Source organism: Scyliorhinus canicula, chromosome 1 (genome assembly GCF_902713615.1).
Source record: "Scyliorhinus canicula chromosome 1, sScyCan1.1, whole genome shotgun sequence".
NCBI lineage: Eukaryota > Metazoa > Chordata > Chondrichthyes > Carcharhiniformes > Scyliorhinidae > Scyliorhinus > Scyliorhinus canicula.
This window is the reverse complement of record NC_052146.1, coordinates 265,902,890-265,919,547: the sequence shown is the minus strand read 5'-3', so window position 1 is coordinate 265,919,547 and position 16,658 is coordinate 265,902,890. Positions and strand designations below refer to the sequence as shown.

Below are 16,658 nucleotides of genomic sequence, written 5' to 3'. Positions count from 1 at the left end.
CCCCCCGGGGGCTAGGAGCGGTGGCGCGTGAATTCCGAGCACCCGGCCTTGACGCTTGTGTCAAGGCGGCGCGCCGGGAATGACGCGGCCGGTGGCGCCTAAGTGACGAAAGCCGCGCATGCGCAGGATGGCCGGCGCCAACCCGCGCATGCACGGTTGTCATCTTCCCCTCCGCTGCCCCGCAAGACATGGCGGCTTGATCTTGTTGGGCAGCGGAGGGAAAAGAGTGCGTCTTTTAGAGACGCCGGCCCTACGATTGGTGGGCACTGATCGCGGGCCAGACATCTCCTGAGCACGCCCGTGGTGCTCGATCCTCCCTCCGCCCCCCACAGGCCCCACACACAGCAGTCGCGCGCTGTTCACGCTGGCAGCGACCAGGTGTGGTTGGCGCTGGCGTGAACCGGTCGGGTTCGGCAGGCCGCTCGGCCCACCCGGGCCGGAGAATCGGCAGTCGCCGTGAGAAACGGCGAGCGGCGATTCTTCGAGCGGCCTGTCCCAAAATGCGACACACCATTTTGGGGGGGGTGGGAGAATCGCGGGGGGGGGGGGGGGGGGGTGCCAGGGCGGCGTGGCGTGATTCGTCCGGCCCTCCCGCGATTCTCCCACCTGGCGTGGGGTGCGGAGAATCGCGCCCAGGGTTTTAGTCTGTCAGGGAATCAAAGGATATGGGGAACAGGAGGGAAAATGGAATTGAAGCCCAAGATCAGCCATGATCATACTGAGCAGGCTAAAGGGGCCTTGTGGTCTACTTCTGTTCCCAGTTCTTACGTTTCATGGAATTATTGTCCTTACTAACAGAGGAATATTCTCTGAAGCCTTTAAACAATCATTTGCTAAAGTCGCTAATTTCTGATCTGAAACATCGAAACAAATAATGAATGTTTAAATGAGGGACAAAAATCACAGGTAAAATGGAAATGAAAGCAAGACACCACATAGACACAATCACGTACTCAAATCATCTCCATTAACACACAAAATACTTTGCAATTCCACTCTTTCATTTGAAAAGTGGATAGCACGGCAAGACAAGGCAGACTTTTACAGCCCTGTTGCAGCAGGGGCAGGGTCATAAATGATGGTGGTCCTTTCAAACCTCCATTGACTTTAGTTGGACTGGAAGATCTGGAGGATTCTGGATAGGGTGAGCTTGTGTCGGGTAATTTCTCAACTTAGAGACCAGCCTTGGTTCAAAGAGTCCTGTTACCCACAATGCTTGCTCCTGGGAAGCCAGGCAGACACACTGACCCCTAAAGCATATTGGAGGATGCCACAAGAGTGGCAGGTGCTGAGGTGGGCTGGTTAGAAGGCTCGCTTTGGTTCTCTGGGACTTTTTCCCTTGATGTTTTAGAACCTGTTGGCCCCTGCATCACTCCCTCCTCATTTCCCCTCATTCTCCCACACAATCCCATGCCCCTCCATGCCAACGTACACTTCCATGCCCACTGATATCACCCTCCATATCAACGTAATGCCACTTCATACTTCCATGCCATGTCCATAACCATTCATACAGTATCCACACCCCAGACAGACCTCAGGAGCTATGGGGAGGTTGAAAAAAACTTCTAACAATCTAACCGAGTTCTCCACCATGCACGCTTGGACACTGGAAAAATACTGTGCATTCATGAAACCCCATTCAAACATTTTAAATCTCAAGTATTCAAACTGTTACAAAAACAAACAAACTTCTAATCCGTAATCATACCAAAGGCAGCGAATCCTTCAAACTGTCAATAAAAATGATAGCAGCCCCCCTAATATAAGTGCCTTTGTACCTTTTGAAACTCAGCCAAGCATTCATAATTGCATAAGCTATAATAACAATCCTTAGGGAACATCAACAATGGACTCTATTAAAACTGCATGATAAGGTTCCCCCCCACCAACTTACACCACATGAACTATCAATCAAAGCAGCCCAGCAGAACGCATTTTTTTTTAAAACCCAACCATACCCTTCATTCCATAATGCAGCATTTTCATGCACCAATCAGTGTTCTATCAGACTGCCTGAAATAGAAAACTTCTAATCATTACTCTCTGAAGGAACAATATTTCTCAACAGTAAGATAGCTTCACAGTAAATTAAGGAAGATTTACAAATGCGATCCAACCTCTGGAAAAAGAATGTTACTTTCTTCATCAGTTTTACAGTTCTTGGTCTGAAATGCTACAATGCAGCACAATATTTAGCAACAATGAAGTAAATTTAAAAAGAAAAATTACATTGAAAAAAGGACTTCAATTATGTCAAAAGGAGATTCAGGGCATCAGCCAGGGTTATTGCATCATCCTGGTGATTTATCAAAGAAATCTTCTAAATGTATAACTATCTAACCCTGCATTTTAGAGAAAAAGATATGAAATGTTTCTGATATCTTGATTATAAAATGATGAGACATGCTGTTTGAATACTGGATACAAAAAACAATGATCACCATTCACAACCTAGACTCACTTGTAAAAAAAACAAATAAAAATTGTGTAGCTATCAGACAAAGAAATACCATTTTACTTAGCTTGCAAATTGCACATAAAACAACTTTTCCAGCACAGAAATGTCCTTGGCAGCACTGATGTGCCATTATGTTCAGCTAACATTTGAATCATAAATTGTCGTTACAAAAACATATTTTAAAACATCCTGTGCTTTATCAACCTCCTTTCATAAGGTTTGCTACAAATTACACGTCAAACTATAAAAAAATATGAAGCAGAAAAATAATTTGAAATCTACAGTTTCTGACTGTAACTGGTTCAAGATGTGGTTTATGGGGGTTTAGTTAGTTAATTGGAAGCAGTACTCAGAGACAATCAAAAGCAAAATTAATGACTTTGATTCAACGAGATAGAAATCCTCTGCTGCTTAAAGTACTTAAACTAATAAATCTCTAAGAATAGATTGTATTTACCCCAGCCTGCTGTGAGAGACCAGATGATTTTTGAAGGCTCTGTCATTCCAACAGAATCACTGGACACACTATACTAGAAACAGACCTGTACATGCAATAAGGGTGACCATCAGATGCAGGCAATTAGAAACATTGGATGAGAAATCGGGCTGGGTACACCTGTTTTTTATATACTATATGTGCCATTAGGGTTCCACAATTGGCATCTCCAGCACAAGCACACATTTCTGATGCAAAGGGCTTTGGATGCCATCTTAGTAAATTGGCACCTACACACTCTCGAGGTCCATCAGGTGAATGCAGATTATGATTTCACACCATTGATGATGTTTTGCAGCTTCACGCTATTCCCCATTGCACAGCTCAACAAATGCTAAGCAGCATTAAATAACCTACCTCACAGGGACCAACAGCCACTTATAGGTTAATAGCTGGTTTCTCCTGGTTGTTGCTACATTTTTTAAGTCTTTGGTGCTTTCCATAGTTGTGTCACGTTGCAAAGGACCAGACAGTATGGGAAGTGCTGATGGACAATTTGCTGACTTCAAGACTTCTATACAGACCTGATGACCCTGGGCAAAGGTTCTCTAAATGAACTTTCTCTTCGAAACAAGTATGAACTGCAAGGAAGAGCAGAGGCCATTTAAAGTAGCACAAGCTTCCACAAAAAGGACATAAAGGGACCATCCTGTTTATTCCCTTATTTTCACTTTCTTTCATTTTTGCTGTTACGTTTTTGATCCATGGATGATTAAAGAACATGCCACTTCAAGGCAAGAATCCTATATCTTTAATTCAAGCAGGAAGAGACCGGGAGGCTATGCTGGTTTAAACAGAAGCTGCAAATTGGCCAGAATTAGTGACACAGAGATAGATTGGGACTTGGTTTGATTGATTGGCTGGTGGCCAATGAATTTGGACCAAAAGACTGTGCTCTGCCGGGTAACAGGCAGTGATTGAATCAGATGCCACTGGAACATTTTTCAGTGTCCCACGATTTTAGTTTGGTTTCAGTTTAGATTCTGCCAGCATTGTGAAGGTCCAGGTTACTCTCCCCAAAAAGATCCAGCTAATTCGCTCCAGAAAAATCCAGCCAACTCTCTCCAGAAAAATCCAGCTACGTCTCTCCAGAAAAATCCAGCTACGTCTCTCCAGAAAAATCAAGCTAATTCTCTCCAGAAGGCCACTTTGAGGGCTGACCCCCTCTCCAGAAAGTCACTGGGCATTGTTTTCCTGGAACTACAGAGGCCTGAAGACAAATCACAAACTGAAAGCACAGTCTGATGAGGAATTAGATCCCTCCCCAGTAAAAGCTGTGAGTAATCCATTTTTAAACTACAGAGTACCTGAATGAAATAATCTACAAAGATGATCACTACAGGTTACAAACCAAAGACCAATCTGAGATTTGCTGTGAAGAAAAGTGTGTTAAAAGTATCTGGAATAAAGACTCGGGCTGGATTCTCCGCAGCCCCGTGCCAAAATCGCGTTTGGCGCGGGGACAGAGAACCAACTTTCACACCGAAATCGGGCTCGGCACCGGTCCGGCGATTCTCCGGGACCCGAGAACCAGCGTGTTCGCGGAGTACTCCGTGCAGCTGGGGGGCCATTGCCAGAGGCCCGCCCAGCGGTCCTCTGCTCCCGACTGGCCGAGTTCCCAACGGCATGGCTCTAACCACCTATCGCCATTCGGAATCTCGCATGGCGGCTGCAGACTCAGTCCACGGCCGCCCTGTTGAGTGAATCGACTAATCTTTCTTATTGGAAACTCGGGAGTGAAACACCAGCATTTTTACAGCGGCATGGGGACATAGGGCTCGATTCCCCTCTGTCTTTCCTCAACATATGATTTTACCCCCCTTTCTACCCCTCTGTGTTTGTCTACCTTGTGTGTGTGTGCGTGTGTATATATAGACATGGAGGCAAGTTAAAGTGGGTATTAGGTATTAGCTTGTCCTTGACCAGTTGTATTTACTGCATATTTCATGATAGTTCTTGTTATAAATACACAGTAACGTGTCTGCATTTACAAACCTGGTGACTGTGATTATTGGGCAGCCAAGGGGCCAAAGACCTCGAGTATTTTTATTAGAATTATTGGTTGACTAATTTGTGTTGTGACTCCAAGGAACGTGGGGCTGGAAGTGACGGCGCACTAACCCAGGATGTTGTAACATGACGAAAAAGGGAGGGTGGGAAAAGGTGTATTCGCAGGCGACGTATATGCTCTGGCGGTTCAGGGAGCAATTCTCCTACCTACGCTTTAGCAACAACCAATGTTTGAGACATTTTGTGCTGCACTAAGGAGGTAATAATGAAATAGCCACTTCCTGTAGCCACAGCTGCAGCCTCGGAGGTCAAGGACTGACCACATTGACAGTAACTGTGAAGGTGACCGTGCCAATTAGTTTTTTATGTTTCTGGTTCCTTCTAGGCCAGTGATAATGATAGCTGGTGGAAAGAGCTGTTCACACATGATGGCAAAGTTCTGACAGCCGCAATAGCAACATCTTGTAGTTTGCAGTCCACTGTTACAAACATTAGTGCACTGAGCTCCCTATTCAAAGTAAGATAACTTCAATTGCCTCTTGCCAGAGAAAAGCTGGGAAATGAGCACAAGAGTGTCATTTCAAGGTGTCCCATGGCATAGGGCATCATTGACTCCATGCATATTGCACAGGGGCAGCAGGGTAGCATGGTGGTTAGCATAAAGATCCAAAGATGTGCAGGTTAGGTGGATTGGCCATGCTAAATTGCCCGTAGTGTCCTAATAAAAGTAAGGTTAAGGGGGGGTTGTTGGGTTACGGGTATCGGGTGGATACGTGGGTTTGAGTAGGGTGATCATGGCTCGGCACAACATTGAGGGCCGAAGGGCCTGTTCTGTGCTGTACTGTTCTATATTGCTTTGACAGCGTCACATATACACTCTGCCAGGTGACCAAATGGAAACGGATTCTTTTTCCTCAAAGTCCAACTGGTGTGTGGCCGTAGATCGTGCATCGGTCAGGTCAATACCTGATATCCTGGCAGCAGCCATGAGGCCTTCATTCTGCAGCAAGCATTTTGCAAGCCACAGGATGACGACTGACTGAACAGAGCTATCCTTTGATGACTGCAATTCACACATCACCCACAAGCATGCAGTGTGTGGCCACGTTGTCACAAGAAATGTGTAGATCAGTCCATTGGCATGCAGAAGCAACAATTCCCCTGCCTGGGTGGGCTTTAGAGAAACCCTGCCATATTCGATTGAGTGGCTCTCAAGATCTGTGGAGTATGATGAATGCTGCACGTTTTTCATCATGAAGGAATTGCCCTTGCCACCGCCTATTCAGGCAAGAAGCTGAGGAGCAGCACAAGGAGAAGGAGGAGGACAAGGATAAGGAAAAGAGAAAGATAAGATGGAAAAGAAAGGGACCCTCATTCTTCCCAGCCTGCATGTGAGGAACTAATTCAAGTGTGATATCAGTAATCTCAATCTTAATTTCCTATTTGCCAAGAGTCCCACACTCCTTACCTTCCCTCTATCACTTACCATCACATCATCCTCATGGCTACAAAGCAAAAAAAAATAAAGCCAACACAAGATGAACATTACAAATCAAATTTCTAAATTATATCATTTTTTGTACACTTAAATAAATGAAACATTATACATTCATTAGTGCCTGTCTCCCATGCGTCTTTGTCTGTCTTAATGCCCCTTCAAATTGCTACCTCAGGTGGCTGCAGCATGACTGGCAGAAGGTTGCTGACATTCAATGAGGGAGACCCTACTCATAGCCTTGGTGGCAGCAGTCTTGAGCTTGTATGTGTTGTATATGTCCACAGACTTTTGGTGGAGGCTGCTTGTTTTACAACGAGAGATTGACCATCACATCATACTGCATGGTTGAGTTTACAAGTGTGTTTATAGCACTGGCCATCAAGAACTATGATGGAAACATGGGCTCAAGCGCTGCACAATGCCTGGAGCCAAGGTGGTGCTGACTGTTGCATGCTCCTCGACATTGAACATAGACTTTCTGACAGGCTACCAATGCACCAAGCTTTTCATTATATATATTTATAGATACACATATCAATCTTTTTCTCTTTTTTATATAAATTTAGAGTACCCAAGTCATTTTTTCCAATTAAGGAGCAATTTAGCATGGCCAATCCACCTCCCCTGCACATCTTTGGGTGGTGGGGGCGAAACCCACGCAAACATGGGGAGAATGTGCAAACTCCACACGAACAGTGACCCAGAGCCGGGATCGAGCCTGGGACCTCGGCGTCATGAGGCTGCAATGCTAACTACTGCACCACCGTGCTGCCGTGTATCAACCTTTTTCTGTGGCCTGGTCCATTAAATTGCTAGTCGGAATATTCTGAGGCCGAACTGGTTTTACCACCGCACACTCCAGAAAGCTGGTACATGTACTATTCTTGCCTCTACCCTGGCCGCAGTGTACCCAACGTCTCGCCTTGTGAAGATTCTGGCTCTATGCTATTCTTGTACGGGTGATGTCTGAGTAGGTGGCTGTGAGTATGAAATCACATGGAAGCATATTTTCTTCTTCAATGTCTTCTTAGTATTCCTCCTGGATAAATTGCACCATTTGGGTATCTGAAAAGGAACAGGCACAAAGGTGGCCATGCGGAGGGTAGAGGGGAAAGTAAAAAATGCTTGCCTACACCATCTGCCACTCATCAGTCAGAAATGATCGTGGGATGAGGGGGAGGTAGGGTGTGAGAAGAAGCATTAGGTTTGAGGGTCGGATAATCCTTAAATTAATTTAGCCCGACCATTGGCTATGGCTTTGGGAATGGCACATCCAATACTGGCCAGCACCATCTTGGCATGTGGGTAAGAACATGCAGGCAGGCCTCTCACCACCTGGTTGATTCCTACAGTCTCTGGTTGTGTGCTACCTTGTCTTGCAAGTGAGATGTTAATAAATGGCATGCAATTTGTTTTAGTGATGTGCCTGTCATGCTTGAATAGTGTGCAAGTTGTGAGATGCAGATGTGTGGCCTGCACAGAGTTATGTATGAGAGAGTGCAGTGACACTAATAAATGTTAGATATGAGTTAGATGAGTCTCATCTAATAGAAATCCTTGATAGGTAATGTTGAATTGAGTAATATTTGAGACAAGCAGTGGAGTTGGGCAAGATATTGGGCGGAATTCTCCGCTCCCCACGCCGGGTGGGAGAATCGCAGGAGGGCCGGGCAACCCGCGCCCACCGCCCTGGCACCCCCCGTGATTCTCCCACCCCCCGCTCGGAGAATCGCCGCTCGCCGTTTTTCACGGCGACCGCGATTCTCCAGATGGGCCGAGCGGCCTGACGTTACCAACCTGTTCACGCCGGCGGCAACCACACCTGGTCGCTGCCGTCGTGAACATGGCACCAAAGCTTAGTTTGTGGCTTGTGGGAGGCGGAGAGGGGAGTGAGCACCACGGCCGTGCTCGGGAGGGGACTGGCCCGCGATCGGTGCCCACCGATTGTCGGGCCGGCGTCTCCAAGGTACGCACTCTTTCTGCTCCACCGCCACGCAAGATCAAGCCGCTACGTTTTGCGGGGCAGCGGAGGGGAAGACGGCAACCGCGCATGCGCGGGTTGGAGCCGGCCAACCTACGCATGCCCGGCTGACGTCACTTAGGCGCCGCCATCGCGTCATTCTCGGCGCGCCACCTTGACCAAGCGTCAAGGCCCGGCAGCCGAGATTTACGGAACGCCGCTCCTAGCCCCCTTGGCGGGGGGGGGGGGGGGGGGGGGGGGGGGGGAATAGGGTGCGAGGAGTGACCTCCGAGGCCTTCGTGAAACTTGGCCGAGTTCACGACGGCCTGCCCGATGCCGCGCGGGAGCGGAGAATTCCGCCCATTTAGTTTGAGGATGAATTCAGTGACCTTGACCACTTGTGTGACGTCATTAAGCTCATTTCAGCATAGCATCCAGGTCTTTAGGCCAATCACTTGCATGGCTATTTACTCCTTCTGTTTTCCAATTGCGCGTTTGGAGGATCTCAAATCCTATGGCAGAGCTATTCAGGCATCTAAAAACTCCACATTAAACTTAAAGGGAATGAAATGGACCGTGTAAGCAAAAAAGATAAAAATCAGCTTAGTGCTTAGTGTTGGCCTTTAGTTGTTCCACAATAATTCAGCCTATTTAATTTGCTTTACTACAAAAACTGCAGGTTATCGTGTGAAGCTGTGTTACACCGACATAAAATCTAAAGTAAAATTTAAATAAATTATGTATTTTTTACGCTGAACGGTCAAAGTGCAAAATCATCTTCAGAAAAATAAAGGTGTAAATGTGTTTGGGTTTGAGAGCAGGAGAGTGTACTGTTCTTGTTGGATGGCCTGATTTATATTAGAACACTTGCAGCTAAAGCTATAAGCGATTTATCAACATTAACCGTGGGTCAAATATATACAAAACAACAGATGAATAATATTATGATCATGCACAAGCAACCTCGCTCCCAGCTCCCTAGTCAAATATATAATTGGGTACTCTAAACTTATTTTTAAAAAGCTTTCCCAACTCCAAACCAATAACAAATAGTTGGAAATTCTCAGGCCAGTAATTTTATGCGGAGAGAATAGATTTTTAATGTGTGGACCCAATTTAAAACTGCTCAATGTGCCTAGAACTTTTTGTTCATGTTTAAGGTTCTGGGTGTTTTCAATGTTTTGCTGTTTTATAATAATTGTTAAATCAATACAAGCCTGAGGCGACTCAGTACATTGACATTCCAGTGTTCAAATGTGAAAGAACATAGAATTATTTATGCAATTTACAAACTAAAATTGTGGCACAGGCCAGATGCTTTCATACAGAGATGGGCAGTTATCCTGATCTAGGTTTATGTATTTCTAACCAGTTAGCTATAAAGATAACTTGTGTCAGACTTTGCCTTCCTAGAATCAACGTAGTTGACCATTAAAAGGAGTCAGCAGATGATCACAACTGACCTTACCAAAGTTCTGAAGTTTAATTCCCTTCATTGCTCACAGATAGAAAGATGCTAATCAATCAGCTATGATGCTATATATTGGCAAAGGCCAGTAGACAGAATACCATAGCATTGTCTCTCTGTCCCAAGCACCACAGAATTGGGGAAGAATGAATGAGGAGGGAAACCTAAATTTGAAAAAAATTACAATTTGAAGATGTGCAGTGTAAAATGGACCTGTTCTTTGGGGTCCAAAATGTCATCCCAAACTGCACACTCTGCAACAGATCACACCAGATGCCACATTGGTCAGGCCTGCAGTGAATGCCCACAAGAATGAAGAGCAGACAGATCACAACACCGGTGCTGTCACTGTGGAACTCAGTGTTTCAGCCTAAACCCTCTCGGTCATGTATCGTTGAACATGCATCAACAGAATGATAACCACCACCAGTGCCCCTGTCCCACCCCTAGGAACAGGAACAAGATAAATTAAGTTTGCAATCCAGACAGCCACTTTCTGCTTTGGATGTCCATGAAGAACTCAAGTAACCTCAACTCAATTCCCCAGTCTCACATTTATCTTCCGTCGCTCCCTGCATCTGCTTCACTACAATGCAAAAATAACAGCCACCACAAAATAAACATTAGAAACCAAAGATAACATGTACCACAATTCACATAAAATGTCAATTAATCATTCTTGTGCATGTCCTTAGTGTCTGCCTTCAGTTGGCCTTTGCCCACCTTACTGTTCCTCAGTGACTGCAGCTCAGCTGGTGGAAGGTTGCTGACTTTCCGTGGAGGGTCTTAGTCAAGCAGTTGGAAAGACTGGCTGTGGAATCCAGCATCTCTGAACCGGGACAACAGTTTGGACAGGCTAGCTGACAGGCAAAAGGAAGCACAATGGCGGATTGGGAATGGAGGGGAGGACAAATACGGTCTTCCTGAGAGAGGACAGCATTTTTATACGCCTCAGCAATTGTAATAATCTGTTGGAAGGCAGATCACTGGATGACTGTGACATCCTGCAAGTCGCTTTGCACGCTGCAAGGATGGCAGAGTCTGAGCTTGCACGGCAGCACTCGGACACTGGGCGGCTGCTGCTCGTGCTTCAAAAGAAACTCCATGGTCCAGTAGATGCTGCATCAAGGTTCGGTGCACAAGTGGGCGAACAGAATTGACCATATTTTCATGCTGCAAAGGATGGATGATGGAAGGTTTTGTGCCTGGTTGGTATTGGACTTCTCTATGCTCCTTGACATTGAACACTGGCATTCTGACAAGATCCTCTGTTCGCCAAGCATGTCACTATGCATCTACAATCTGTAGCCTATGATTCAAGGTAGTCATTTCAGTCCTCTGTAGCAGAACGTCTCTGCGATTTTGTCCTTAGACGACCTGCTACGTGAGCATGCTTCAGGCTACTCATGCCTGCTGCCCACCACACACTAGTGCCTGTATCTATGGTTGTGGCTGCAGGTGGAAAATTGAGTCCCCATGTTGGTTCATGCTGTTCCTGCACTGCCTTGCCAGTTTTCATTTAAGAGCATTTAGAACATCATAAATCGGAACAGGAGGATGCTACTTCATCCTTTGAGCACCTTCTCTGTCATTCAGTATGACCTTGGCTCATCTTAACTCCACTTTTCAGCACTGTCCCCATATCCCATGATTCCCTGCAAGTTCAACCTTGAATATACTGAACAACTATCCATCCACAGCCTTCTGTGATAGAGAATTTCAAAAATTCACAACTCTCTGAGCAAAGAATTTTTTTCTAATCTCAACCTAAGTATCTGACTGCTTATTCTGAACTAGCCCCCCAGTTCTTGATTCTCCAGCCTCTCAGAATCTACCCTGTCACACCGTTTATAATCCTGTGCATTTCAATTAGGTCACCTCTCACTCCAGTGAGCAAAGGCCCACCTACTCAATCTCTCCGTACCAGATAATTCTATTGTTTCAGGAGTGTGGTAGTATGACTAGGGGTATTACGGTACCTGGGAGTGTGAGCTGCCATTGGTGCAGAGGACTTGCTGCCCATTGGCCCAGGTATTTCATGTGCCTCTCAGCCGATTGGCTGAGAGAAAGGTAGCTCCGCGTATGAGGCAGGGTATAAGAACCCGTGTACCCCGGCAGCCAGCCATTCTTCTGTACGTCTGCTGCCGGGTCCACTTCTTGCGTATTAAAGCCTATCGTTCGGACTTCATCCACATTTCGTGTCCATTGATTGTGCATCAAGGGGTCAAGCTAGTAAATTTTCATTGCACAGCCTCTCAAGTATATCCTTTTGTATACAGAACTAAAACTGTCCACAGTATTCCAGGTGCAGCCATACCAAAGCCCTTGTTCTTGAAAATACAGAAAAATGTGTCATTTGAAACATGGAAGTCTGGCAATATCTGGTTTGAGAGGGTACAGGGAAAGATCCCACAAAAGTTTCATAGCAGCTTCAAAGAGCAGGGTTGTAAAATGCAGATTCTTGCTCACAAGCAGGCTAATCAAACACACCAGTCTCATGTGGTAAGCTAAAACAATGGCTCACACCTTCATGGAATGTAACTATCTCAGGAAGCATCTGAAAAAGCATGGATGAGAGTTTCAATTGCATTAAGTGACGAATGTTTAAAACAGGCAAGTCTTTCAAGTCATAACCAAGTTAAATTTTAGCATACCGCTAAAAGCAAAGTTTCACACCTTAATTGAAATAAACTCTCTTAGTAAACAGCTGGAAAGGATGGAAGATACTCAGTCAAATTTGGTGTCAAATTCAAAGTGTAAAATTCTATGAACATCAAACAATTAAAAGAAAATTGGAGACGACCTGTCTACGAGAAACATCATGTAAGTCAAAATCAAAGGCAAAGTTATGAGCTGGGGACAATTGGAAAATTAAACGATTTGAAATCACAGAATTAAAAGTAACACCTATTGAAACCAAAGCATTGTTTAATCAGATCTGAGAGGAGACGATATGCCCAAAATGAATAATTAGTTGTAGTAAGATGTTTACATCAAAGATAATTTTAAACTATCAAAGTGAAACAAGCCCATTTACAATAAAGTCGTTAAAACTTAATAACTCTCAGAAAGAGAATATAAACCCAGGGAACGGGGACAGAGCACAGAGGCAACCAGCAACAGAAGAGAAGGGGAGGAGAACTCAGAGAGAGAGAGAGAGAGCTCGGTCATGGGAAAGACAAGGCAAGCAGCCGAGTTGAAACAGCTATACATCTAAGGAAGACTAGAATTTAAACAGGAGTCAGAGTCAGCTTAGAAATAGCTAGCAGAGCCAGCTCTCACAGCTCGGTGCATGGGAAGAACAGGACACAGCAACCGAGTTCACCAGCGAATACAACTCAAGAAGACCAGATTTTAAGAAGATCGATTGCCAAGGTGGGCCTGAAGCAGCCAGAAGCAAGATCTTTTTTCCTTTCTGTAAAGAAAGTGTTTGCAGCTTTTAAAAGAAAAAATATAATAATAAAAATAACTTAACCTGAAAAAGTGGTTATTAGCTTACTTCACTTCCTTAATAACGCAGGACCCAGGACATCGATGCTATTAAGGGGTAAGTAGGTAAAATTCTTCGGTGAAGGTATGGGTTATACCGGGGGATAACTTGAAAAGATAGTTTGACCTGAATAGCACTCACAGAAGCCTGCACTGGAGTCAGGGAGTGAGAATCCCTGTTCACCATTTAGAATATCAACCTTTTTTTTGGTATAGGGGGAATTCTAAGAATAGTGGTGAGTTTTAACTTCACCCTCTACAACTGCAACAACATTTCCTTATTCTTGTATTCCAACATTGTAGTTGGAAAAATGGAGGATCTGAGGCACACTTGGGACAGCAGGGAAGGGAATGCCTGGAAAGGATTCACCTGACAATCTCTAAAACCCAAAATGGGGACAAACGCAAATCTCGACACCAGCCATTTACCTCCATGGCCATCTGTTCCCACTGCCTTCTGAGCCTGCATCTGGATCATCTCATTTCCACCTCTTTCTACCAAGACATTGAGAACCCTGGAGCCTGTGTTCTCCTACATTTCTCAAGTTAGAATTACTTTCTAATGACTCCCAGCACCTGTTCCAGTACAATACACCCCCCCCTTTTCAGAGATGCAGACTAGCTTTCACTGGCATTAGCCACCCAACATACTGGCCCCTGCTGAAGCATCCAGCCATTCAGAAATGTAGGTAGCGTTCGCTGGATACTGCAATCATGATAATTATCAGGCTGCATGAAGTTGGCATGCTGTGCGCATTAACGTCAATGGATACGGATTAGTTGTGGATCCCGAACCTCACACTGGTGTGCATGGTTTTCAAATGTAGCCTGCATAATCGATTAATCACACAAAATATCATAGAATTTACAGTGCAGAAGGAGGCCATTCGGCCCGTCGAGTCTGCACCAGCTCTTGGCAAGAGCACCCTACCCAAGGTCAATACCTCCACCATATCTCCATAACCCAGTAACCCCACCCAACACTAAGGGCAATTTTGGACACTAAGGGCAATTTACCATGGCCAATCCACCTAACCTGCACATCTTTGGATTGTGGGAGGAAACCAGAGCACCCGGAGGAAACCCACGCACACACGGGGAGGACGTGCAGACTCCACACAGACAGTGACCCAAGCCGGAATCGAACCTGGGACCCTGGAGCTGTGAAGCATTGATGCTAACCACCATGCTACCATGCTGCCCCTCAAAAGGTTCTGGTCAAAGCATATCTTTGATACCCTTTGAGCAAGTCTTGGATAATCAAAATGTTGTTGGGTTACGGGTATAGGGTGGATATGTGGATTTGAGTAGGGTGATAATTGCTCGGCACAACATCGAGGGCCGAAGGGCCTGTTCTGTGCTGTACTGTTCTATGTTCTATGTTCTATAATTGGAACCATCCATTAACACTGTGTATCTGTATAGTACTTTAGATGGTAGAACTAAATTACCTACAAAAATGTAACACGTGTTAAAATCTGTAAAATATGACAATTGTACCTTTTGCTTTACCTTAATCAGGTGAACATACAAAATTGCATTGATTTTAAAGTCAACGTGATAGAAGATTTTTGCATTTACTTCTTTTAAAAAGGAGGTTCACCTTGTTTCCTCAGTAGCCATGAAAAAGCCATCATCCGGGGCATCAATCCAGTTTGGTCGTTGTCTCTGGATGATGGGAACAGTGCCAGGCTGGATTGCATTGATGCCGGTCGATATCCCTTTTCCATTAGCCAGGTATGAAAAATGGCCAGTGCTCTGAAATAAATGACAGGGAACAGGCCAAACTAAAGATGTCTCTCATTTGCTGTTGTCACGATGCTGTCAGACCTGCTGCGATTGCCTAGCATTTTCTGTTCTTGTTTCAGATTCCAGCACCTGTGCAGTAATTTGCTTTTATCTCTCATTTGTTAGTTTGCTGTTTCTAGCATTTTGGTTCATATGGCCTTTAATTTGCTTTGTCCCTACAAAATCGATCTGGATCCTTTCCAGGCATTCATGTCACAAATAAAAGACTCTTTTAGCAAACAATTGTCTTTCTTGGGGTTTCAACGTACGGAAAATGAAAGGACACATTTTGTTTTGAAGAAGTAATCATACCTCTGCCATTTTAGATTTTTTTAAAATCCCATGGATGACTTTTCTTTGAGACAATCAATTAGTGAAATACAGGCTTTTCTCCTGGTCAAATTCCAAAAAATATCAGAGGAAGATCCCAGACAGCATGTTCTAATTCATTTGTTTTTCCGAGCCTGTTACAAAACGACCCCTGAAGTCTTCAGGCTAAAAAAATCCTATTGGTTATTTTACAACTATTGGGACTTAAGTTGTGATATTACTTATGAGTTTTGGGGGTAGATGCTATGGGTGCACTGATTAAGTGTCAGGTATCAGAAGTGCCAGCTCCAGCATATTAGTCCAGGCACTTGATAGATGGTCCAGTAGCAGCCATGATTGAAATGGAGGAACAGGCCCGATGGGCCGAATGGCCTAATTCTGCTCCTATGTCTTATGGTGGCATTCCGCTGCAAACGCATGTGCCATTTAAATATTATTATTGGCCTGCTCCAGAATCAAAACCCTTTCCTGGAACTGCCCATGTGTGCCTCAAACATAATTCCCTGTACCTGCCCAGCATACCAAGGGAGGGGCATGTGGGAAGGAGCTTCTAGGGCCTGAATTTAAAGGAATCCTCACCTAGAATAAATAAAATCATTGATTACTCATGTTAAGATACAAAGGTTCCTTTGGCCAAAGATTATGGCTACTTTGGATATTGTTTAGCTATTAAGTACCTTGGAAGAGTGTGTTTGTGGAGGGGTACAACTGTTGTGATTTTTCTTAAAACGCACAATTCCGAAACATAAATAAATAAATAATCTTTATTGTCACAAGTAGGCTTACATTAACACTGCAATGAAGTTACTGTGGAAAAACCCCTAGTCGCCACATTCCGGCGCCTGTTCGGGTACACAGAGGGAGAATTCAGAATTCTCAGCTGGTACGGGAATTGAACCCACGCTGCTGGCCTTGTTCTGCATCACAAACCAGCTGTCTGTGGACCATGTCGCTGGGTTTACTGTTCAGACTCTCAAATGAGGAAGTTGAGGAGAAGCAAAAGCAACAGGAAGAGATCAAAGGTTTACACAGGCTGCAAAAAGGAGGCAAAGAGGCAAGGGCACAGGAGACATGAGGCTGTCCAGGAATTGGTCATCATACCTGGACTTTACAGACGTGGATTTTAAACATTGAACACGCATAAACATTTTATTCAGG

General features: G+C 44.8%; 1 protein-coding gene across 11 annotated transcripts in view; it reads right to left on the bottom strand.

Moving 5' to 3' along the window:
• Positions 1-16,658, bottom strand: part of mta3 (metastasis associated 1 family, member 3) — a 459,196-nt gene that overhangs the window by 174,015 nt on the left and 268,523 nt on the right. For 8 of the 11 annotated variants that reach the window (XM_038812863.1, XM_038812864.1, XM_038812860.1 and 5 more), the window contains one exon: positions 14,986-15,140. The exons of the other annotated variants lie outside the window; for them this stretch is intronic. In XM_038812863.1, coding sequence (XP_038668791.1) covers positions 14,986-15,140 — 155 coding nt within the window. The remainder of the gene's footprint in view (positions 1-14,985; positions 15,141-16,658) is intronic. 11 annotated transcript variants of the gene reach the window in all.